Raw genomic sequence first — 26,824 nt, 5'->3', positions numbered from 1 at the left:
TCCATATACACATATGTACAAGTGTTTAGATTTCTAGCAGTAATGGATTTTTCTCAGATTAGCTGGGGTAGATGATACTTTTTGCCATTTATTGGAAAGACCAAATAAAATAGTAAGGTTATAAATAAATATATATAAAATAAATATAATATATATTATAAATATATGATAGGGCCTATTCAGAACCTTATAAGAACTTTCTCAAATGGTAATTGTTCATCAAACACAGCATATGTAGGCTTTGGTATGAAACAGCCTTTCAAAAAAAAAAAAAAAAAAAAACTCATGCTGCCTAAATTTTTGTGAGAATCAATCAGTTGTATCTTTTCTTAAGCTTTTAAAAGAATTTCAACAGCATGATTCAAACTGTCACAACAGTGGTAGATGTCCTTTATAGGATTGCACTCTACAATAATTTTCCCTCTGTGCAATTAGGATGTTGGGCATTGTTAGTCTCAGTGGGCTTGGTGAGTGAAAATGGAACATCGTGAAAAATGAATTCCAGAGCTGTCAAATCAAGTCAGTATTAACTCTTGTTTGATTCTGCGTTATAAAAGTCTTGTGTCATGCCAAAGATAGCAACAGCTTTCTTGATTGCTCCATGAAACCATGTCATAGTTTGTGCCACCAAAAAACTAAGCAGACAAGCAACCTAAGCAGAAAGAGAGAGGACTGTCTGTGGGGATTTTTAGCACTTCATTACTTCATTTCAAAATTACTAGTTATTATATCAACCTTGGCTGAGAATTTCATTAAAGCAATGCAGAGAGCTTGGAAGCTGAACTAAGCCTGACTGATATAACTGCCAAGTACATTGTAACCTTCTGTTTTGTAAAGAATAGCTTACTGTGATCTATTACACATTTTTAAACCAGGAGAAACTTCTAAGCACCTTGCTGCATGCAGGCTTTATTGATCTGAACCCTTGTAACTTCTGTGCAGAATTGAGAATGGATTTAATGCTGAAAACCATTCAGAGTTGAACTCTCAGGACCAGACTAGGCTTCCAGATGGATGTAGTGGTGGCCCACACTTAACAGCAAGAAAAATTCATCTTGCATCTGGAGATACTATAACAGGCCTCTGGATTTCAATAAGAACATAGAGGTTAACAGGGTAAAAGAACTGATGATAAAGAAAAACAATAGCACTCAACTGAATGTTCAGAGAGGCACTTGGTATCATGGACAGTAAGGCATTTCATAGTCCTTTTATTGTGTTTGTCAAGTTCAAATCTGTGTAGTCAAAGTACATCTAGCCTGTTTTTCAGAATGGCTTGCAAATGGGTATGTTTTTCAAGCGGGACTTTTTAAAGAATTTCAGACTTGCAAACCAAACACCAAAGAACCTTGCAGTTGCTATAAAATATCTCAGAAGTGTTAATGTGGGAGAAAAAATAACATAATTATGGATCAATGGAAGATGTTGAAAACTATTTTTCATATACAGTTTTAAAGGATAAATATAACCAAAACTAATAAAACATCCATACAGACATATATGTATATATATATATATTTATTTTTTTTTCAGTGGAACATCTACAAGCTATACGAGAAGCAAAGCCAATAATTGTCTGGCAAAATTCCATTTACTAGTCATTGAAAACTAAAGATCTTTCACTGAAAGGTGAGGTAAGCGCACAGTCTGAGAAGAGTATCGTAGGAGGGTAAGCAAAAATTGCTGAGGGGAGACCAAGAAATGTGTTACACTGGTTTAGTCATTGGTCTTTCTTATTTGAAGTGCTTTAGTTTCCACAGAGCCTATAAATTCTTTCTTGAAGATTCAATAAAATTATGTAGCCCTATAAACATCTGAGCAGCACATCAGACTGTGGTCAGAAGTTTGGGTCTATGAAAGAAAGAAAATAATTAAAATGATTTCTTGAGAAGGAAGAGTAGACTGAATACTTTTGCAGAACCTTAGACGCTTTCATTACTGGTATTATGGGATGAAGGTCCTCTTGTGGTGGGATAACTTTCCCTCTCCAGCAGAAGCAACTGACAATAAATGAAACTTCTGAGGAAATGGGACTGCCAAAAAAAAAAAAGGCAATAGAAAACACTTGAAATGCAACTCTCATTTAATATCCACAAGGAAGGTCAGTAGTGGATATAGGATCCTCATTACATCTGAATCCATTTGCATGGGAAGGGATGGTGAGAAGCCATTCTTCTTGTTGGTCTCAGAACTCTCTGACTGGTGTCACTGCTCTGTCCCCACAGTCTAATGATGTTTCACCTAAGTTGATTTGGAACCTATTGAGTTCTTTGACAATAATGTTAAAAGGAATTCAGCTGTGCCGTATGTGGGTTTGGTGGTTTATTTTAAATGATGGAGAGTAAAGGTGGCTGCCGTGTGGAGGGTTCTTTTCAGTGACTTCATTGTATAAAAAAACAGAGCTGGCATTGCATTACTGTTAGCAGCAACAGGAGAGGAAAGAGCAAAATGGTGTAATTAGCCATCGAAGAAAGCTTGAGAAACTTTCTAGCTGAGTATGTTAACAGACCTAATGTGAAGTTTAAGATTTAAAAAGTGTGTGTGTATATATATATATATATACTTGCCACAGGAGAAGTATTCTACTTACTGTTGTACTGAAGAAGCATCCCTGTCAGTTGTTCTTAGCTCTTTGGTGAAGACCTTAAGCTCAGTCATCCAGTACACTTAGATCACCTTTGATGTAAAACTTTTGATGAAGTAAAGTAAAATAGAAATTACTGACAGATCCTTTTGTCTGATCCTCAGTGCTGATACTGGTAGCTGTATTTGCTCCAACTCATTCCAAGTTGTCGCCTTTGTCCCTCTCCTCTTCCCTCCAGTCTATTCAAGACAATGACTAAGAGCTAGAAAGACTTTGCATTTTGGAGAGCCATGTGCAAGTGGGAGGGAAAAGGGATTTATGATTTCATCCAAGTCGTTCCTAATGCAGAGTTCTCAAACATCATGAAGAACAACAACAAGACAAAAGAGCAACTATGGGTTTTAAAATTGGTGCTTTTGAAGGTATCACAATCTAAAACCTGCTATTCATGAGTCTCAAATTATCCAGTATGGAATGTGTCTTAAATGACATGGTCTCAAGTATAGTGTGTTCAGGCTCATGACATTTGGACCAAGTATCAGATGGAAAACATATCTTCAAAAACAGTAACCCTTCTACATCCAACGCAGAAATTCCATTAAATTGGCATCTCTACACATACACTGCATTGGTGAATTGTACTATGTCCAGGAGCTTGGAGGATCTGAAGAGGTATAATTTGCTTTGTACCACAAGCTCATTAATTTATTTAAAAAGATAAAATAATTTTAATTAAAAACTAGCCCAGTGCTGATTCTGTAAAAATCTGTAAGTCTATACATGTCATGTATGTCTTCATTTTAGACTGTGATACAGAGGTGCCTGACCTGGAGAACAAGGTAGCCAGGTATTAGAAGACTATCTCAATATTTTACATTGTGAATATGGTCATATAAATTCATTTTGCTCAGAGCAATACTTATGTGCTACCTGATTTTTTTTTTTTCCCTAAACCATTGGAAAACCCCATGTTTTTCAATCAGGGCAAAAAAGCGAAGCGTTGTTTAAGGAAAATCACTTCACTTAAGGACAAAACATTTCAATAAATATGTTGGCATTAGGATAAAAATTAGAGCATGGTTCTCTGTCTCCTATGAAGTTGTCTTCCCCTCTTGCTTCCTCTTCCTCCTCCTCTTTACATTCTCCGTTGTCCTGGATCTTGAACTGATCTGAACTGTGGTAATACAGGACACTTTGGGCAGGGTTGGTGTCATGGGCTGAGCTCTTTCAGTAAAAGAACATCAGTGGTCTGTGCAGTAGTCAGCTCAACAAATCCGTAAGTAGGGCAGTGTATTTGTTTTCTAGGTTATAATAAATCAAATATGCTGTGTGTATTTCATTATATTCTGTGGATTGATTTCTCAACCTCCCAGGTTAGGTCTGATCTAGTCTCCCCAAACACACCACCAGTGGAATTGATTTTAAAAGATCAAATATATTATGTTAGCATTGTAAGTACCTCTTGATATGACTTTAGAAAAATCTATGTGACCTACAAGCACAAAATAAGAAGTCTGTTTCCAACTGGAAGTCTTTTACCTGTATGGGCTGAGAAGGAAAGTGATACTGAATGCTTTTGTTCAGCACCTCTCTGAAATCTTTCTTATGTAGTATCCATGGAGATCTTTGCTCAGAGGGGCAAGCATTCAGCAGCTTCCACAGAGAAAATTGCAGTGCTTCTCTTCAGAGAAATTGGATAAGATACTCCTCCCTTTCCATGCTCTCAGATTGCCTCATTGGGAGCCTGCAGTTTTTATACTGCTACTCAATAAATGTGATTCCTGTACAAGACATTCAACTCCAGAGGGTATTAATAATCAATAGAATCTATAGATACAAGACCGAAAAATGTTTATTTTTTGTCTGTGTTCATTTCCTTCTTATTTCAAAAGAGAGTTGAGTGGATCATTTAGGACTAAGCTGTCTCCCCCTGAGGACATTTACTGCAGATATTTATGCAAATACTTTTTTTTTCCTTCACAAAAAATGAAAAGGGCACCAGATGCCAGCAGCTGTGATCTTTTCTGTGACACTGGTAAAAGGCAAGGTGGTATATAGGTCAGGCTGACAGTTGGAATTGATGATCTCGAAGGTCTTTTCCAACCTATATGATTCTTTGATTGTATGTCCTGATTTTTCATTATATGCATATAGGCATTTTTCTTTGGGTGAGTACATCTATAAAATCTCATTCAGATCTGTTATCATCAGTTACACCTGGATCATGCAGGTCAACCAAAGCGCCTAGGACCTTAGGTATGTGCAGTGAAGAAGAAACACGTGACCTAGCAATTGCAGAGACCAGAGATAACGGGATCTTAACATTTGCTGGGAAGTAGTTTTTAGAGGGAATAGTTCGAAGGATTTATCTTGTAGTTTTTAGAGTTATTCTGTAAGGTGTGGAGCTCTGTTTACAATGCAGTGCTGATGAATTCCCAACTACAATGCTTACCCATGAAGTGATGTAGAGTGGTTTAGCGGAGGAGAGGTCTGGCAGAGCACTAAGCTTTCCAGAGGAATCGGTCTCATGCCGCAGCTCTGTGTGAAGTGTGCTTTTCTTTGCAAAGTGCAGTTGCTACAAACAAGATGTGGGTTGCTTGCGAGGCAGCTCCCAGAACTGACGGGTGTGTGTATGATGGGGCTGTTGCTGTGGGAACTAATGAAGTTCTAAAGTCAGCAGTAAGATTTCTTTCTGCTTTGATCCCCTGGAGAGGATGAGCAAGTCCTTTTCAAATGCAAATCTTCAATGCGTAGCCTGTGTAGAGGGAATAAAGATGGGAAGGAGAATAAATCTTTATAAAGCTCCAGGCATTTTCATATTGGTTGTGCTACTGGTGCACTTCTTTAACCTTTATTTTTTCCTACTTCTGCACAGGGTTACATTGAGTAAGCTCTGCTATGCTAAAATCACTCTGGAAGTGATTTTTCTATTCTGTGTGCAGGAAGTTTGTGGTTTTGGCGGGAGTCTGCGTTCTTCTTTCCTCAAAGAAGGGGAAGTGAAAAGCTTCCTGCTACCCCAGAATGAACAAGGGAGATTTTTATCTCTTTGGGAGGAACTTTGCCTGTGCTAATACGGAGCTATCTTCTGGGTTTGGGGGAGTTACACTTGTCCATATTGCTTCTCTTCCTCTGCCTATGAAAACTCATACCTTATGGTTTCATCACAACCTAACATTGAATTGCAGACATTCCACTTTAGAAAGTTTTTTCTGAACTTTCTGAAAGTTTTTTTTCTGCAGAAGTATCTTGTTCTGCAGCTTTTCATCTGTGCTAAACTACTGATTGCAAACTACATTCTTGCAACATTTCTGAAATTGTTATTTCTGTGCAAAAGCATGTAAAATGCCAAGCACCTTTCCTGCAAAGAGGTACAGCAGCCTAGGATTTAGGCGCCAAACTGTTTTCAATAAGACGATGCCTGCCTGATGTTCTAAAAGCTGCCTTCTATACAAAAGGCTTACAATTTACATATTTTTAGGGAAAATAAAAGTCTTAACAGCCAGGTCAAGATTGCAGTGGAAGAAGGGATAAGTCAAATGTTGCTTCTGTTTTCCCCTAACCTGGTAGTGGCTGTCCCATGAGCTCTTTAGAGTCCATCAGCCTGTAGGTCTCTATTTCACTTGCCAGTTACTGTTCCTTGAACCAGATTTCTGGAAACGGGCGGTAGTGAGTAAATGCGGAAGAGAGCAGAGTTAGTGGAGGTGTGATGCCATTGAGTGCTGCAGCCTAGAGCCTTAATTCAGACACAGTTTTATAACCTCTCCTTGAATTGCTTAAAACCTCTGTGGCTTGGATCTGTGAAGAGGGAGCAAATATTGTCTGGCTTGCAGATGGAGTAATTGTGAGGGGTCTATTTGCGTGAACTCTCACTGGATGAAAATGTGTGTTTTGCATGTTTGGCTGTCGCAAGCACAGCTGTGCAGCGTTCTTGATTTTGGGGGTTAACATCAGGATTTCACTGCTGTAGTTCCACTGACTTCAGTGGCATGACTTCTGCTTCTCAAGGGAATTGAGAAAGGAGCAGGACCAACTAGTTTTAAAGTTGCTTTTCACTCTAGCTACTAAGTAGGTCGTGACTTTCTCTTACCATCTGTTTCCCATAAAAGCCCTGGCTGCCTTGAGTGCTATATGATAGGCTGTCTGGAAGCTGGAGACAAAGTGCATGCACTCTGCTAGAAAGACTTTCTGAAATATCTTGTATACAGTAGCTAAAGTTGCCACATGCTGCTTATGCTACAGTGTCTGTATGCGGTCACATTTACAGTGTTCACACTGCAGCATTCACAAGAAAGCCACGTAATGATGAAAGGGCTTCAGTGCATACAGAATGATGTAAAAACAAGTTAAAAATAAACTTATGCAACATCTAAGGAGTGGAAAAATCCAAAGGGCTGTGCAGGACAATGCAAGCCTGTATTCTCGTGGATGGAGGTGGGGAAAGGAGAACTAAACACATGTCAAAACAAACACACTGAGGGATATGAAAAATGTTCTCTCCTACCACATTTATTTTCTGTAACAGAAACCAAGGCTGAGAATTGAAAGAAAACAAGTCTAAGTGTTTCATCAATGTAAAAGTTTTCAGCATGTAGAAAGTAATAGTTAAAGAGTAATCATCCAAAGCCAGCATTTTACTAAGTCATTTCATTAAATTTCATGTTTATTTTACATTTGACCACAATAAACTACCAGGTATGTTGCTATGGGTTCTGCTTGTTTCTGTGTGTTTTCCCCTGTTGTCTTTTTGCTAATGGTTATAAAAGCACAAGTCTGGAAGATGATCACTTGTACCTGAAAATCACTTTCAGCAAAGAACAAATACATTTATTAGGTTTCTTAGTTGTGTTTTTTTTTTCTTTTAAACTATACCTTTTTCTTTTTTTTAAATTTTTTTTCCCCACCCACCCCTGCTGAATTCAAGGCAAAATGTATGAGTTTCTGTTATCAGTGGGTGCTATTTAGCATTCATATTTAGTATTCAGATCATCTTCCAGTCTTTCAGTGTAGGTGCCTTGTAGCAACTGTTGTGGTTTCCCCTTTACGGGGCTGAAAAGGTTTTGTGCTGCATGCAGAGTGTGCGTCACTGGGACAGCATAGCTCTCATCAGTGGCTTTCCAGAAAGGACATCCTGCTAATATCTCCAGGAAGAGAGGGAGGAAAGTTTGCAGAAACTATTGCCACCATGTAGTTGAGCTGCAGACCAGACAGACGAGCTGCTGGGTGTCTGACGCGTTCTCTCCCAGCCAAGGCGTGGGGCCAAGGTATCTGACAGCACATCCTTCATTCGCTACCCTAGGCCTGATGGATCAGCCTGCTGGTCAGGCGTCAGGACTACCACTTCTGTCTTATGAAGTGGTTTCCTGCAAGGTGCAGAGGTAAACTGAAATGAAGGACAAGGTCTAGGCACCAGGAGTTCAGGCTAAATCCTGCAATGTGTTTAGTTACCTTTATAAAAAAGCAACTAAATAGCCAAGAATTCTGGGCTTGACCCAATACCAGTTAAAATCAGTGGACTTTCTGATCAACAAAAATCATCAGGCCTAATGGAATTTGTAATGGCTTTGAAATACAGAGATTTAGAAATCCACGTTCTTGCAATTTACCCAAAACAAACAACAACAACAACAGATTTGAAAACTACAGAGATAATTTCACATACATAGGTGGTGGTTTGTTTGTTCGTTTTAACCTGTGTGTAAACTTTAATAAATTGCTTTATCTAACTTCAGGGTGGGCAGCAATAATCTCTGGCGTGGAAGAATGAATTTTTGAAGAAAGAGGATGAGCATAAAATCCTTTCATCTATGCTCTTGCATGGCTTCCACCATCTGACATATAGATATTGTAGCTGGGGGGACTACATGATGTTTGAAGTTTTCTGTGGTTTGTTTGTTTGTGTTTGTCTGTTTGTTTTGCATACAAAGCCCTTTCTAAACAGACAGAGCCTTGCGTGGATGGATCAGAAAAAGGCAAACATCTTGCTGAAAAAAACTGTCCTCTCTGCATCTCAGTGATGTTGAGACTGCAAGGCTTTTATAAAGAAAAGCTGATGAGTAGAACTTTTGAGTACACATAAGCACATAATAAATCTAAATGTGAACTCTGCAATATGACCCACTGTATAGCAGGGTGGATCTGAAAGCTTATAACTTTGCGATCTGTGGAAGGATTTTGCAATCCATTCTCCAGTTCTGCATCTTGAATTAATTGGCTGTAGTTTATACTTACATTTTGATTATGGAGCACTTGAGTAACTTACATAGCAGCACAGGAGCTAGATTTATAGTGGAGATGCATTAATCCTTGTGAGATAAATATCTAAAATCCTATTTGTAGTCCCAGTGGAAGAAAAATAAGTGGGAAGGTGAGAGGGGTCTGGCTGTATATTTAGTCTTTAACAGCTGCATGATAGATGAATGGGAGCAACTTGGTAAGGAGGAAAACTCTAACTAGATTATATGAATTTCTATGTTCCCCAGATTTGTTCTGTGGAATTATTCTGAATATTTCATTGACAAATATACACTGAAGTAAATAAGATCTGCCTTTTGTTTTCTGTAATAATCATCCTTTTTTTTTACCCAGAGATATTTGATCTGAACCCATCATGTTAACAAAATGCATTTAGCAACTATTATAAAACTAAGCAAATTATTTGAGGGCATAAATGTCATTTTATTTTTTAATTAAGCAAATCTGAATTTCAGTTAAATATCATGCAAAACTTAGGGTAAATAAATCTGAAGAAGCTCCTTTGGACATGGCAGGGAGGTGGTGAATGACAAGGAAATATCAGGGTCCTCTGCTGTCAATGAGATTTATGAGGCTTCACACAAAAGCCTCAGTAAGGGTGAGGGGGGAATCATTTTTTTGCAGTGTCCTGTAGCTTTTCATTAGATATAGAATTATTTTCCAAGCATGCAGGGGGAGAGTTAAGGATCTGTCACAAAGTGATGTTATTGGCAACTGGGGAATAAATGCCTCTGCAAGCAGGTGTGGTGGTTTAATTTGGGGGCAATGCATTCTACCTGTTGGATGTGGCCAATTCATGAAGCTGTAACTGTCCTGTTTATCAGATCTGCAAATCAAGATGGTATTCATGCTAATTGGCGCTTCCTCCTAGAGCATATGTGTTGTGAGAATTGTAAGTATTTCGGTGCAAGGCTGCAGTCTCTGTCACAGGTGCAACAGGGAGTTTGGTTTCAAGGAGTCTGTAATGGTACCACAAAACATATTTGGTTTTAAGAAATGATGGCTTTCTGGCTAAGCCTTGATTAAAGTGAAAATACTAATTATTCCTAAATTAAAATTTCTTTTCTGGGATTTTCTAGAGGCACAAGATAGATGTGCTCTTCTTAACTGCTATGGAGCTGTTCTTCTCTTCCTGTGGTCCAGTTCAACTACAGTTACATACACTGAGCAGCACCTCCTTTTTGTTGTTATTAACTTTCCATTGATCTACCATCTCTGTCCTTCTAGAAACATTGATTTATCAGTAGAAATATGGGTTATTTTTGACAAAAACATGTCATGATATGTGGGGTGATTTGATCATGCCTTTCCCTGTACTAAATTTCTTGTTACAGCTGTGCCTATGATTCTTACATTTTACCAAGTTTCTCACTAATATTCCATGTTTAAATAGAGGTCCTTCCACACTCCTTTAAACTCTTAAGGCTGACCCCAGGGCTCTCTCCCAAGTGACTAGCAAAAATGACAGATTTGTTGTTTAGAAAACAGTGAATGGAGGAGACAGAGAGGATAGAGTATTCCTTCCCACCTAAATAATAGTAAATTCTGCTAAGAAAATGTTTTGTTTTGTTTTGTTTTTTTCCAGGCCCCATTTAGGCAAAATAACTGTTCATGTTGCATAACCATCTCCCTGTTCCTTTTCTCAGTAGATAGAAAACAGAAGGGCCACATTTGGTATACTGGCAAGAGATGTTTTACAGCAAAATCATTAACTGTCAATAAATGTTATTTAGAGTGGTTGTAGATGCTATATTTACCTGAAAATAACTGTATAGCAAAGGTGAAAAATCATTTATTTTACGATAGAAGCTGTATCAGTCTTGAGTTAACCTATTGGATTTATGTAAGCATGCACATGTATGGTTGATTATGGAGTTAGGATATATGTTGTGCTGCATCTTGTTTATCTGTTTGCCAGAATGAATTCTTTATGATTATATTTATGTACTAAATTACAGCTGGTTTTCAGGACTTGATATCTATCCTGAATGTATCTGCTAGTGTTCCTCTTTTTTTTTTTTTTTTTTTTTTTTTTTAATTCTGCAATTTGATATGCTTTGCCATGGAAAGAGGTTATACTTTAGGCAGAAATATTAATGTGTCTTATTTTCAGTACAGGGAGCAGGCTGATTCAGTTTTATTTGTTCTTAATGACTTTAAAGGCCATTGTAAAACAGTGAATTCAGTACTTGCAGGAAAAAAATTAGTCTGGCCTTAGGTGGGGTTTCTCTCTCTCCCCCTCAGCTACTCATACAGTGAAGTACTCTATTTTTCTCTTTGGTAATGGATTTCACAAAAAATAGTTTGGATACTGAGAACACACTGAACTCTTCCCCCAGTGTCTGGCTACATAAACAGATGACCTACCTGTTTATCACAGGCTCGTTCTCCAGATGTGACAAATTTCAATGAATCAGTGCTTCCTATTAAGCAATATCATCAATATTTAGAAGAGCTTGGTGGAATTTTCCATTGCTGTCTGTGGCAAAATGTTTATTTCCAGCATGTCTGGCAGACTTACTGCAGATGCCTTTCTGATAATGCTTTCTTTAAGAAATTGAAGGAATATTTTTGATATCTCAGGACAAGGTAATATTTGAGTATTTATGCATTAAGTTGTTGTTGTTGGTTTTTTTACTCTAAATAGCAATTATTATTGCCCCAAATATAAAAGGAATGGAACACTTACAGGTAGATTCTTCCAACAGCATATCAGGTTAAATATTGAAAAGCCCAAGTTGGAGGTCTTGTATTATGACCTTGATAATTTCTCCATTCCTGTCAGCAAAAAGTGTTCTTTTGCACAGTGTATCCTTTTCTTGTTAATTGGTGTACTCTGTTTTAGTCTGTGGTGGTATTTCTTGATCCTTTGTTCCTGTCCTATGTCCTATCTGAACCTTTATCTCTGCAACTAGAATGAGGAAAAAGCGTGAAACCAGCACTGTTTCAGGGATCTCCTTTCTTCTGTCATGGTGTTCAAATGTCTTAAAGTATCCACTGATTTGATATTGAAGGATCAATCACAACCTTTCAAGCAGTAATTGGCAGAAAATGTTCATGTCCACTTTTAGGTCTTAACAGAATTTTTAGGTCTTAGACTGAAATGAAATGGTTGCATAACATGACAGCGGTTATCGGATTGGTGTTAGTGTCTCCTCGCTTTTATCATGTCAGATACAACAGATTTCTGCATCAATTACTGTTTTCCATACATGAGTATCAGCATTTCTATCACAATATTTGTTCCCTGAATCTCAATTCTTTTTGCTATCAGATATCTTAAAAAGAAGTGTGAACAGCTTTTTCCATTTGCACTGTGGTAGGCTACTATTATCTAAAACAATTCTGGTTTTCAAGGTACAATGTTGTTTTATTTGCAATCTCCTATAGCCCCGTTCAGAAGTTACAGAAGTGATCCTGCAGTTATTTGTAAGGGAGGATCCTTATTGTGTAGATCCCCGTGGTATTGTTTCCATAGTATTGCTGTATCTATATTAGGTTATTTAGATGACAGAAGTTGTCCTAGGTAGATGAGGAATCTTGTTACTGGCAAATGTACCTTTGTTTTAAAGATTCAGGAATGGTTCCTACTGTAGTGTCTTCACTGTGTTTGCATGTTTGGCTGGTTACTACAGTGTCTTTGTCAACTTAACAAAAAGGTCAAGAGCTCAGTAGGCAAGAAAACTGCTTTGAGATTCCATTGCCAGGAGAAGGGGTAGAGGGAAGCGGGAACATCGTATTTTTGTGATCTCCATTGATTAAACTCCTGCAGGAGTGTTTCCTAGGACATGTTAAACAGTGGGAAGGGAAAGGGGTTGGGGGGAGGGAATGTGTATGTTTGTGCATAAATATGCATATTGTGGGATATTGGAAGCTACTTCTTATCTGTTTTTATCTCTTGATGTTTAAATGTACAGAAATTAATAGTGACTGGTTACTTTCAAAATGGGTCTTTGAACGTAGTAAGTCTGCATGCAGAAAAAATTTATAAATGGCTGAAAGTAATGTCAGGGTAGAAAGAGAAATGCTAGATAACCTACTTAGTTAAAAGAGCTTACTTCTTACTTCGTAGAAAAATATTTTGTATCAACCCGAACCACCTATTCTACGGTTTCTTTTGTGTGAGTTTGAATTTACCAACCCGTAAGCTGCAAACCAGTGAAGCTGCATGAATTTACCCTAGCTAGAATATCAGAACAACACAGGTTGCATGATGCTTACGGTCTCGTCATAAGTGTCAGTATTATGCATTGTTTTTCAGCTGATGTCAGAGGTGCCCTAATGTAGCTGTCCTTCTCTCCTTCAGTTTGGTTTTCATAGCTCAGATCAACCATAAAAGCCAAGTCTCTTGCATGATATTCAGTGTAACTTTGATTTACACAGTTGACTCATTGATCTTACTTAAAGTTACTTGTATAACAATGAACTGAGAATAATTGAACTGAAGGCAGAGGAACCAGTGGATTTGGATGACTAATGAAGTCTATGAAACCAGAATGGATTGATACTTGAAAAAAAAGTTGTAATAAGACTGAACAAATTTTCTTGGGAAAGAATTTGATTAAATTAGTAAATTAGAGGTGTTCCTCTAAAACTCTTGTGTAACCAAGCACAAAGAAATGGGAACTTATGTCTTGGTCATAAGTTTATAAAGTGATAATTTTTTATATTTATATATATTTTTTTATATTTATATATATATATCATTTATTGATGATAGTGTATACTATTTATACTTAAATGTTGCTTTATTAACGTGTTGTTTTATTATAGAAGGCTGTTTAACCCTGACCAGGACTGGCAAATTCAAAGATCAATTCACAATCAATTTTTTCCCCCTCTAATAATTTTGTTTGACTGTCAAATTGCTTTTTTAGATTGCCTCTTATTCAGTAACAAAGCACTTTGATAATTTAAAATTTGAAAAACAAGCCAGGGCTGTCAAAACATGATTTTGGTAAAGGTGTGCAAGATTCTTAACAACTGTATAAGATGTTACTTTTTTTTTTCCCCCTCATGTGTTTCATATCCATAAATTTACCTGATCATCACCATATTTTAATCTGTAGTTTTATAGACATCGTCTGGATTTTAATTAAGGGATTGGATGAATATGAAAGACTCTCCTCTGGAATATTTCCAATTTTTATTTCATCAGAAAGTATATAGGCATAGTGTTTCCATATGTTTTGTAACATTTTGCGATAATCTGAATGATGGTCATTGCCATGATATCATTGCTTCATGACATCAAATTGTGATCAGGTGGTAATTTAATTAAAGGGAAATACTGTAAATTCTTAATTCAGTCATGTACTGAGAATGCATGAAATGTCTTAAGCATAATGTGTCCTTAAATCATACCTGATTTTTGTAGTTTACATTACAATTTTCTCGCATCTATAGCTTTTTAATTCCATAGTCTCTGATAATTAGTGGGTTACATGGATTGCTACTTAGAGAACAGTCTTTTATTTATTTACTTGAATTGCCACAAGACCTAAATTTAGAAGAAAACACAATGAATTTATTTTTACCTCTGAATGATTGCAATTTCTTCTGAGCCACTGCAGTCAGTTGCTTTATTTCTAGGAAGCTGAGTGTCAAATGTAGAATGTCATGACATATAATGATACTGGTGCAGCAAAGCTTTTTGCCATATTGGCCTTAGATCATTGTCACCAGACCCCCTTCCAAAGTGGTATCGGCTGGACGCCATGCCTAATTCTTCTCAGTAGTGTGTTAGGATAAATGAAGACTGAAATGATCAGTGTTGTACCTATAACTGTACTGGTGTTGCCCTTACTGGAGGAAAGAGGCTTTTGCCTGAAAATTGTGATAGTTCAGCATTGGGTACTTCCTTGCTCTGCAAGTGGTTTCTTTGGTTGGTTGGGCTTTTGTTGTTTGTTTTCTTTTCTTGGAGTATGCTTTGTTTGTTTGTTTGTTTTTGATGGTGTTTTGTTAAATTTTTTTGCCTTTGTTTGGGGGGGGGGGGGGGGATTGGATTGTGTAGGTTTTTGTTGTTTGAGTAGCCTGTGCTGTACTGATACATCTAGGATAGGAGTCAGAATAATCTTTCTGTGTAGTTCCTGCATGTTAATTGATCTTAAGTACAAACTTTAACTAGAGCACTACTAAGCCATATATTAGTGGTTTGCATGTGTGCAAGAAAGATTCAGTAGTTTTCATAATGGACTGTCCTGGTTCCAGTTAGGACAGAGTTAATTTTCCCTCATAGTAGCTGGTAGGGTGCTATGTTTTGGATTAGGATGAGAAGAGCGCTGATAACATGCTGATGTTTTAATTGTTGCAGAGCAGTGTTTACACCAGGCCAAGGACTTTTCGGCTTCTCGCTCTGTCCTGCCAGCGAGCAGGCTGGGGGTGCAGCAGGAGCTGGGAGGGGACAGACCCAGGACAGCTGACCCAAACTGGCCAAAGGGGTATTCCATACCATCTGACGTCATGCTAAACAATATATAGGGGTGGCTGGCCGGGGTGGGGGGGGCCGGCTGCTCGGGAATAGGCTGGGCATCGGTCAGCGGGTGGTGAGCAATTGCATTGTGCATCACTTGTTTTCTTACACATTATTATTGTTAATACTATTATCATTATCACTATTATTATTATTATTGTTATTATTATATTCCTTATATTCCTTATATTATTATATTCCTGTCTTAATAAATTGTCTTTATCTCAACTCACCGGCTTCACTTTCCCGTTTCTCTCCCCCATCCCAGAGAGGGAGGGGGGAGGGTGAGCGAACGGCTGTGTGGTGTTTATCTGCCGGCCGGGTTAAACCACAACAGTCCTTTTGGCGCCCAACGTGGGGCCCGAAGGGTTGAGATATTGACAAATCTGACCAGAGTGTGTTAAACTAAAATTGGTATAAGTATTGGACCTGCTTAATAGTTGCTAGTCACGATGTTGATTGCCTTAATCTCCAGTCTGCTGTACCTGTATTCCAAATTGAGTTTTATGGTGCGTTACTTTCTGTATGTGCTCCCTGTTGCACTGTTTATCCTTTCCGGGCCCTGGTTTAAGATTGTTATGGTACTGTGCGGTGTAGCAATGGCTTATGAAATGATGAAATATCTGGTCATGACTTTAACCTGGTATTTGTACTCAGCACTGACGGGTCCTGTCGTATTGTGGGAAAGCATCGGAGATGGAAAGCTGCTGTATGGAGTCCTACACGACGAGTTGCAGAAGCTGCTGAGGGAGAAGGTGAATCGAGTCAGTTTGCAGAAGTAAAAGCCATTCAGCTGGCTTTAGATATTGCTGAACGAGAAAAGTGGCCAGTTCTCTATCTCTATACTGATTCATGGATGGTAGCAAATGCCCTGTGGGGGTGGTTACAGCAATGGAAGCAGAACAACTGGCAGCGCAGGGGCAAGCCCATCTGGGCTGCGGCATTGTGGCAAGATATTGCTGCCCGGGTAGAGAACCTGGTTGTAAAGGTACGCCATGTAGATGCTCATGTGCCCAAGAATCGGGCTACTGAAGAACATCAAAACAACCAGCAGGTGGATCAGGCTGCTAAGATTGAAGTGGCTCAGGTGGACCTGGACTGGCAACATAAAGGTGAATTATTTATAGCCCGATGGGCCCATGACACCTCAGGCCATCAAGGTAGAGATGCAACCTACAGATGGGCTCGTGATCGAGGGGTGGACCTGACCATGGACACTATAGCACAGGTTATTCATGACTGTGAAACATGTGCTGCAATCAAGCAAGCCAAACGGTCAAAACCTCTTTGGTATGGAGGACGATGGCTGAAATATAAATATGGAGAGGCCTGGCAGATTGATTACATCACACTCCCTCAAACCCGCAACGGCAAGCGCCACGTACTTACAATGGTGGAAGCAACCACCGGATGGCTGGAAACATATCCTGTGCCCCATGCCACCGCCCGGAACACTATCCTGGGCCTTGAAAAGCAAGTCCTATGGCGACATGGCACCCCAGAGAGAATTGAGTCAGACAACGGGACTCATTTCCGAAACAATCTTATAGACACTTGGGCCAAAGAACATGGTATTGAGTGGGTGTATCACATCCCCTATCATGCACCAGCCTCTGGAAAAGTTGAACGATATAATGGACTGTTGAAGACTACACTGAAAGCAATGGGTGCTGGGACATTCAAAAATTGGGATACACATTTGGCAAAGGCCACCTGGTTAGTCAATACCAGGGGATCTGCCAACCGAGCTGGACCTGCCCAATCAAACCTGTTACGCACTGTAGAAGGGGATAAAGTTCCTGTAGTGCACGTAAGAAACATGCTGGGTAAAACAGTCTGGGCTACTCCTGCCTCAGGAAAAGGCAAACCCATTCGTGGAATTGCTTTTGCTCAGGGACCTGGATGCGCTTGGTGGGTAATGCAAAAGAATGGGGAAGTCCGGTGTGTACCTCAAGGGGATTTGATACTGGGTGAGAATAGCCCATGAGTTGAATTGTAGTATGTTAATTATTATATAATACTGTATGTCATCACTACCATAATTGCTATATATCATAGATGAAAATGGTGATTAATTAGAATATATTGGAAAGAGTGTAACCTGAGCATGACATAAATGGTATGGAATAAGGGGTGGATATCTGTCCTGGTTCCAGTTAGGACAGAGTTAATTTTCCCTCATAGTAGCTGGTAGGGTGCTATGTTTTGGATTAGGATGAGAAGAGCGCTGATAACATGCTGATGTTTTAATTGTTGCAGAGCAGTGTTTACACCAGGCCAAGGACTTTTCGGCTTCTCGCTCTGTCCTGCCAGCGAGCAGGCTGGGGGTGCAGCAGGAGCTGGGAGGGGACAGACCCAGGACAGCTGACCCAAACTGGCCAAAGGGGTATTCCATACCATCTGACGTCATGCTAAACAATATATAGGGGTGGCTGGCCGGGGTGGGGGGGGCCGGCTGCTCGGGAATAGGCTGGGCATCGGTCAGCAGGTGGTGAGCAATTGCATTGTGCATCACTTGTTTTCTTACACATTATTATTGTTAATACTATTATCATTATCACTATTATTATTGTTATTGTTATTATTATATTCCTTATATTCCTTATATTATTATATTCCTGTCTTAATAAACTGTCTTTATCTCAACTCACCGGCTTCACTTTCCCGTTTCTCCTCCCCAGAGAGGGAGGGGGGAGGGTGAGCGAACGGCTGTGTGGTGTTTAGCTGCCAGCCGGGTTAAACCACAACAGGACATTATTGGGACATAAATAGTGTTGCATTTTTGAATAGAATTTTCAATTCAGGATACTTCATGCTTGTTGCAATGACTCTTCTATCACGCGTTGGCCATCCTCGGCATATTAAAAACTTGTAGAGGCACTGTGGTGATACATCCAGTTGATATTGTTTAGTGTAATGCCAGCTTATTTTGAAATGAGTCCTAAAAAATAAATTTCAATGAAAATTATGACTTCTAAAAGTCTCATTTTGAAAAACTCACTTTCCCATACTAGAAAAATTGTCATTAAAAATATGTTTTAATGGCAGAATTTGTGTCAGGTAAATGTCCTTTATTGTCAAGTCATAAGACTTTCTTACCAGGAGAAAATGTTTCTTTCCAGTTCATAAGTGAAGTGAGACAGGTATTCTTATATCTTCTTTCATGGAATATTCATGGGGAATAAAGCCCAGTCTATCCAGTGTAACACAGAACATTCTAGGGCCTGCAAGATCTGCCCATTTCTTATGTTTTCTTTTTCTTCCAGGGAACTCATCTTGGCTTTAGTAAATGGTCAAAGCACTGTGCTAAAGTTATTAATATCCTAAGGAATTAAAATTTTTGTTTTATTTAGAAATATTAAGTTTTTTTTTTTTAAGTGATAAAACTTAAATGATTAAAATATCACAAAATTTGTGCAGAAGTTCATGATGTGTAAGCAAGCCGTTTCACATTTTTAAAGACCAACACTGATCTTCATGGTAAAATGAAAGAATAGGTAAGAATCTAACTTCAATTTCATATTTTGTCTCCATTGAAATGGAAACATAATGACTATCACTCTGTGTCAGGGTTTGACAGAATGTTTCTAAACATGTTCTAAATATATTTGGAAACTTTTAGTGAGAATTTGTAACAAGACTGAAGCAAGCTTTTCTTTTTGTATATTTATTTTTAATTAAGTCAACCTTGACGTAGAGTTGGCACATCTTATTAGAGATAATATATCAGAATTCTGGATTAGTCATTTTCTGCAGAGAAAAGGTAGATTTAAGGTTTCAGAGATCCATCTTTGAACTGGATCAAGCATTTTCGTATTAATTCAGTCTGATTAAAGTGATCAGTATGCAGAAGCTTAACTTAGATAAGAACATGGTGTTATTTCATGAGGGAAAGTATTTGTGGAGGCCGTGTGTTTTACTCAGTAAGAATCATCTTTCCTACTTCTAATCATGTCAACAACTATGAGTTCCTTTGATCCCTATGTATTCAACATGCCATTCCCTTTTGGGAATGGGAACGTTGTGCCTTCTTGAAAATATATTGAAGTCCAGCATCAGTCACTTACAATAAGCCTCAGTGGTTTGCCAGACAAAAGCAACACGCATGTAGACCATGTTTACTCAGCGTGTATAAAGTTGTATACAAATGACTTAACCAAAGGGTCAGTTTGATCACTGAAGAGTCATCAGAGGAACTTGAATGACTACAGCCACTACTTAGATGTCACCAATTGCCTCAAAACGATTGCAGAGATGTCCATATGGTTCAGCTGTGCATGAATCTTGGTGCCTTCACTGTGGCCTGCCACTTGATCCAAGAAGAGGTAAAGAGGGAGGTTGTCCTTCTGCAGACGGCCTGGTAGAATATTTGCTGGTATTCTGGGATATCAATGTCCCTCTCAGAGCTATTCTGACAATAAAGGTATTGCCTTTTCTTGGGGCAGGCTGTAGAAAAGAATAAATATAGGTATATTTTAGCTTATGTATAGCAGGACTACTATCTTACTTTGTGACATGTGGGTGTTCCCAGTGCATCTCTTTCAGGGACTTATATTTATTTTATTTATATATGTAGACAATTTCCTCCATTAATTTCATGGGCAGCTGCAGCACTTCTCTAATGGCAGAAAAGTTTTTAATGTATCTAAGACACCAAAGAACTGGATGCTGCAGTATGGGGTATTGTATTACTTAGGGCTATAGACACCCATAAAAAGCATCTAATGCCCATCTCAGGAAGACAATCATTTGATTTCAGTAGGGCTTTCAAGAAAGTTGAGTTCTTATTGTAATTCTGCCTTCGCGGTTGTGTTTCTAGCCTATCTGCAGCTGGCACAGATACCACCTGTCTTCTACTGTGGGGAGAACAAGCATAACAAAAGATTGGCTTTCCTGACCTTCCTAATCAAAATCTCACTTGAACTTTCCCCTTTATAGTCACTATGGAAACACTGATCTCTGTAAGTTATAGTTTCATTTCCAATAGTTGCTATTTATACTGTCGTTTGAGCTGCTAGTACAAGGAAAACAAGTACATTCACTGAAGAACACCTTATTTGCACTATCCACATGCTCTATAGAACATTATTTCCTGTATTACTAACACTTCTCAACTCTTGTAATTTTCCATTTGGCTTGTTCTGCTAATTTGTTAAAAGCAAAATTATTCAACTTTTTTAAATGCTTGTTTCCAGAGCACTAGCAGTTCTAATAGCTGTATAAAGAGTTTTTGTTTCTGCCACACAAGACATACAGTCCATTTCACCTTTTCTTTTATAATTGGATTTGCAAATGAGTATAACTTTGAAGGACTTGCTTGCAATGCAGTATCAAGCATGTGCTTACCAAGTAGTAAAACTTTGATAAAGCTTACAACTCAAATAATTAACTGTGTGAAAAACAACAATTACAATGTCTTATGCCTTGAGTTCTGTTCAACAAACGCAAGATACAGCATTCATTTCTAGTTTACCTGTGGGAATGGAATACTGGAAAATGATCTAGAAAAGGATAGTACAATGAATTGATATTCGATGTTCTTGTAATCCCCACATATTGTGAGGTTTTCAAATTGTATAATGGTAGAGAGATCTTACTTCTTGATATCTATTTGTTTGGGGGTCAGCCTTGCACAACTTAGCTCTCTCTTGTCCTTGGGATTTTTCAGAGAAATGCATATAAGCACTGCCACAGTGCTTGCAGTAACTGTGTAAGGCAGCTATGTTAATGTGAAGTAAGGGAGGGCTTCCTACTTCAGATTTAATACAACTGTTTCTCACACCTTGAGAACTCCTTTGTTATCCTTACTTCACCACTTTGTCTTTTTTTCATTTGAGGTTTCTTTTTTGTTAGTTTTAATCAAGTGTTAGAAATGCAGTGTCATCAGCTCAGTATGGAATAGAAAGAAAATTATATCCTGGTGGGCAAAATAGAGGCAGATCTCCATTGTACACTGTGAATGATGGTGAGGGGTTATACACTTCTTGGAATTACAAATGAGCTTATGGATGTGCTAATAAAAATATTTTTAAAGGGCAAGAGATACTGAATGTACAAATCAGAGAAGGGATTACAAGCAAACGTGATTATATAAGAAAGGGCATTAACTGAATGTAAGGGCAAATTACAGGAAAACGAAGCGGGGGGAAACTCTCTTTCAGTATTCATGAATCTGAAGAGCTGATACTGAATTATCCTATGAGGTAAATACATTGGTCTACACATCTGCAATAAAATATTCTTCCACAGATACAGGCAAAGGTAGTAAACAGTACTTAAAAGAAGAGTCCTGCTGAAAAGCACTAACAGCCAGAAGGAATTCTTTAAAACAGAGTAGATGAATGAACACATGAGCCAGAGTCATTTAACAGTGAATGCCAAGACCAACTATTACCGCATCTGTCAAGTTTGGGAATGTAAATGTCATGCCAAAAATGAAAGAAATCTTCGCTAAGGAATAAGAAACTTCACTATTGTCAGATTCATAGAGGTTTGTCAAGATACTGCATAAAGTTGCACCAGAATAAGTTATTTTGAGCATTTATAAAATGTGGGACTTGAGTGTTAAAACTGTTTTAGGAAAAATAAATGATCACCTGAAAATAAGCATTTTGTTGAAGGTGATTTACTGAGCAAGCAACTGAACGTCAGTAGACATCATATCTTGTTGTTTGATGTGAAGCAACATTTCCTGGTTATCTGGAAGTTAAGAATGGGTTCAGAAGGCATCAGGGATGTGACGAGCTTGAGGTTTGCATTTTTCCTGCCTCTGACAGGTTTGAGGATGATGCTTACCTCTGCTTACACAACTTTACTTTTGGAACCTTCAGGTCTGTCTTAGGATTCGGGTAGAGGTTGTGCATGCACATGTTTATAATTTTCTCTTCTAAAATACAGACCTAACTTGGATGGAGCTGTATAAATATGGTAGCACATGCATAAAGGTAGTATATGTGGGTGTAAATACAGTAGTCTGAAACACCGTGCTGTGTGATTTAATCTTTTGGTACCTTTTATCTGGTTTGCATTGATCTATGAAGACATTGTTTTCCCACACCTGGACCTAGTGCATTTAAATCATGATTTGGTTTAACACAGCAGTCTGTAGAGACAGGGGAACAGGTGAAAGAGGGAGTACAAAAATCTAGTAGTACTTTGGCAATTAATGTTGACACTTCCCAGCTGATCACAAGTTGGTCTTTCTTTTTCAGTGAACAAAAGGCAAGCAAACGAAAAGCATTTAAAACTTTCCTACTGTTGCATCATGACAGCAGGGATAAGACGAAAGGAGGTGCTCGGACTATCCTCTGAAGGCTGCTCAGCCTGAGCCCTGCTTGCTGCAACACAGAGGTCTGCATCCTGACCCAGCTCTGGCAGCTGGCAGCAGTTTGCATGGCTGTGTTTTAACCCACCTTCTGCCTTCTCGTTGCTATCTTTGGTCTGGCTCCATGGTATCTTAAGGATTAGCTCTGTGCATACTCCAGCAGCTTTGCATGTCTCTTGGCAATATCCAGCTTTAAACTTAATACAGTGGGAGGTCATTCTTCCCATTGCTATGCTTCTTATTTGTTTAGATTTCATTCATTTGTTGGATCTGCCACAAGCTTTACATTCTTGCATACTTGGTTGGCCAGTAAGTACACGTGTATAACTTACTGATAAGTGACACATTTTTGTCATTGTTTCCAGACTAGTGCAGTTTGTTACGCTTGCCATGTGTGTGCCATTTTCTGTGCAGTGGTAATCTCTTTCAGATGTTGTATGCTAATGTATCTTAATAAACCATTACTTCAGACAAAGTACCTGAATAATTTCATTATGCTTATATAAGCAAACATCTTTTGGTATTTTAACCCTTATCTTTCTAAGCAGGGATGTTGAGGCACAGGTGAGATGAGAAGACAGTAAAGCAAAAGCAGTTTGCAGGGTTATGGCTCGATACCTACCAGCCATCTCTGTTATACTGGTGCCCAGTGAGGGTAATGGTGCAAGGATTGCCAAATGAAGCACAGAATTGCCCTTGCCTTAAGAATTTCTGTTGTGCAAGGATGTCTGTGAAGCTTTATGTATTTGGCTTTGTACCTACTGGAGAAAAATTAGATATTTCTCAACAAGAAAAAAGGACAATGGTCTTCTGTAATATCCCTAGCTACTATAAAGAAGCTTATGGTATCAGCAGGAATTTTGACTCTGAAGTGAGAAATAAAATGAGACAAAGGAAAACTGACAAGCAATAAATATTCCCTTTCCATTTAACTTGCCAAAAGGTCTAAGAATGTAACACCAAAAATCTGTGCTGAAGTTCTCTTGCTTATTTCACTTAAAGCAGTACATTTCTTATTATCTACAAAATATTATCACATCATTTTGTCTAGGATGTTGCTTAAGAAAAGCTCTGCTGTGACTCATGGTAGTTAAGCTGGATAAAATAAGTGGCAAGAAACTCAATTCTCACTGATGTTCAATTGCCAATTAATTTTCTAGAGCATGATGCCTTGTTTAATACAATGATTTACTTAAACACAGTTTATTGTTTCACTTGGTTTGAAGGTATTTTAACCACAGTGATGGATGTGTCTAATTTAGATATCTTCATCCTAAAGCTTAAAGCTGAATAAGTGCGGTTTAGTCTTATAACTTCAAATAAATAGATAAACTGCTTTTCCAAGGTGGGGAAGATAAGTTTATGGCTGAATCCTACATCTGGATCATTATAATTTGGAAATGCCACTCACCCACTTCTAGATGTTTCCAAAATGAAAGTATGGAATAAAATAAGAAATTTCACTTCGGTAATTCTGAAACCACTAGCTATTACTCTTATACAACTTTAACAAGAACAAAAAGTACATGGTTGTCCAAAACACCATGCATTACGTAGTAAGCCTGTGCATGTATGGTAATACGGATGTTGCACAGGATTTTCGTGTGTTTTGCAGATTCCTGTGAAGAATTTCCAGTGATGGCCCCTATTCTTCAGAGCAGGGAGTGATACTGAAGGGCAAGGGAATGTCTTGCTGTTCATTTTTATGGCCACCGGGTGTCATTCTAGGAGCAGACTTTGGCCAGACTGGGTGCATTACTATGGCAGCAAGTACTGGAGGCTTCACAGAAGCCTCTTTTCTTGCTTTGCAGAAAATCAGCCTCTAAAGCAATGATTATTTACCTTTTGTGTCTATTTCCGTTATTCCAAGGGATAAACATTGTTGCTTTCCATTTTTGCATCCAGAGTGTGACACGCCAGGATGTAGCATAAAATACTGAGGCGATTAAAGGCATTTGCGTTAAGATGTCCTGTAAATTCTACATAGTCATCTGGGGAAACTTCTGTATCTACACATCAAATTTGCATGGGTTTAAGTACAGTGTTTCTGAAGATGTTAATAGCTATTTTCAATAATTACCTTATTAGCAACTGTTTTGAATTTGTCCATAACTAACATCTTACGATGAAAGAATGGGGAGGCAGAAAAAAATTCTAGGCAGAATCAAGTAAATGCTACTTCACCCCCCACCCCCCCACCCCACCCCCCCAGCTCGTGTCCCGGAAAGAGAAAGCCCTTTAAAAGAGCCACGGCACCATGTTCAGGCACCAGTATAGGCTTAGGTTGGTGTTACGCTGAAGAAAGCTTGCTGGATTCAGTGTTTGACATATCTTGCTGGTCTTGTTTCAAATAATTCTTAGGAGGAGTTTAAGTGGGAGAATGAGCCAATAAGAGCACTGGATATCTTCAGGAACAGGAATAGTAGCATGAAGAAACATGTGAAGAAAAGGAGATGAAAGATTTAATGAAGGGGAGCAAGGTACATGAGGCAATGAGAACAGATTTTGGTAGGGCAGAGATTTATGGAGCTTTAAAAGTGGAGATGTGGAGCCTGGACTTAAAAGTGGAAGGGGTCTGGAAGAAAACCAAGATGCAAGCAGGAGTAACAGTTGAAGTATTAGAGACTGTTTCTAACACTCTGAAGTGGAAGAGGAACAAGGAATTTTTGTCTTGTGTACCTATGTTTATCTTCATCCCAGCATATCTGCCTCTTTAAGTGACTAAAATGCCTCTAAATTGAAAGCATCATTGTCAATCCAGACAAATTAATCTGGAGACCTATGTATCATTCTACTAAATTGCTGAGAAATTATTCAAGAGACCTGAGAAGTGGCTGATAGCAAAGCTTCACAAGTAATATATATCAGAATTGAAGTTGGTTCTGGAATTCTTGTTCCATGTTGCCTGTGATGTTTTCAAAATAAAATATATTTAAAAAAAAAAAAAAGATGCACCTTTTGTAATGTTAGTTTCCATTTACTCTGCCTGCCACCTAACTCTCAACAAAGATCAAAGATGTCTGGAGTTTAGATTTAAAATATCTGTGTGTGTGTTAATGGTGTTTTTTCGTTGTTGGTTTTTTGTTTGTTTTTAATATGGAACACAAAGATCAGTCAACTCTGGCTTGACCTGAAACTGTCTGGAGCAGGTACAATTTGAGGGGTGGAAATAGCTGTGTCTTCTATGAAATCTGATGCCCCTCCTGCCATATTAGAGCTGGAATATTTCTCATCTCTGCAATTACTAAATGAAGGATGTTCATTAACAAAGATGGGTTGCAAAAGCTGGCAGCAAAAATAGTGAAGAAATCCTTTATGTTTCTTGTTTTCTATGCTTCTGATCAGTCTCAGCCTGTCTTATGTATAACTTGAGAATCTTTTTGTTGATTATATGGGAATGCTGTTATGAATGTCATGCTTGCAACTGAATAGTTTTAAAGATTTTCTAAAGCAGTTGGACAACTTTAATTATCTGATAAGTGAAATGCAAAGTATTGTTTTTATTGGATCAGACACAGAAGCATTTAATATTTCGTTGTTCCACTATGGTTGCATTTCTAGTAGTGTCAGAACTTGAAAATTTGCCTCTTGTCCTACTAATAATGGTTTTAAAGGCTATCACGCATTGCCAGTAAATTTCCTTCTGAAGATACTTCTATGATGAAGAGAATCAGGCCTCTCAAAGAACTGGGTTTCATCTGAGCTTTTTTTTTTACATCCACATTTCAGGAAGGAAGTTGTGTTCCTATTATACTTTGTCTCTGCCGTGCTGTCTGAGCATCTGCTAGTATTATGTTAAGGAAGGTGACTACAATCTCTCACATGATGCTTTCCTTCCTCTCCTTCCACCCCTCAAATTTCTCTCCAGGAATTGAATTATGTGTTTCATGTTCTGTATGTATGGGCGAAAGAGCTGGCGTACACGTGCTGCTGTGCATGAGACAGCAAAGCCAAAAGTACCCGAGTTCAGTGCAGAAGAGACGTTCCTTGCAGTAGCTGCTGACATGAGGAAATGCTGATATTTCTTTGGGCTTGAACCTGCTTCCTGGAGGCCGAGGCTATCTTCTTTGTCAGGCTTCTGACAACTTGGAAGAAAAACTGAGGGGATTTGCATCCAGCTGCATGAATTAGTATTTCCTAACAACTGAAAATTGTTAGTGGCTAGACATAGGCATTGGAGGTGGATTTCAGA

General features: G+C 38.5%; 1 protein-coding gene across 12 annotated transcripts in view; it reads left to right on the top strand.

Annotated features, from left to right (window-relative positions):
* LOC310898849 (uncharacterized protein) overlaps positions 1-26,824 on the top strand; it is a 283,775-nt gene that overhangs the window by 205,072 nt on the left and 51,879 nt on the right. The window contains exon 2 of one of the 12 annotated variants that reach the window (XR_014583786.1): positions 1,534-1,588. The exons of 9 other annotated variants lie outside the window; for them this stretch is intronic. Coding sequence is in view for 1 of the 3 variants with exons in the window: in XM_083834420.1 (XP_083690546.1) it covers positions 436-491 (56 nt within the window). In the remaining 2 variants the exon portion in view is untranslated. Of the gene's footprint in view, positions 1-435; positions 1,389-1,533; positions 1,589-11,302; positions 11,426-26,824 lie in introns of those variants that run through there. 2 more of the 12 variants (XM_083834420.1, XR_014583785.1) reach the window with 2 other exon arrangements.

This window comes from Anser anser, assembly GCF_964211835.1.
Source record: "Anser anser genome assembly, chromosome: 4".
Taxonomy (NCBI): domain Eukaryota; kingdom Metazoa; phylum Chordata; class Aves; order Anseriformes; family Anatidae; genus Anser; species Anser anser.
The sequence above is the reverse complement of the archived record's forward strand: the minus strand, read 5'-3'. Positions and strand labels throughout refer to the sequence as shown.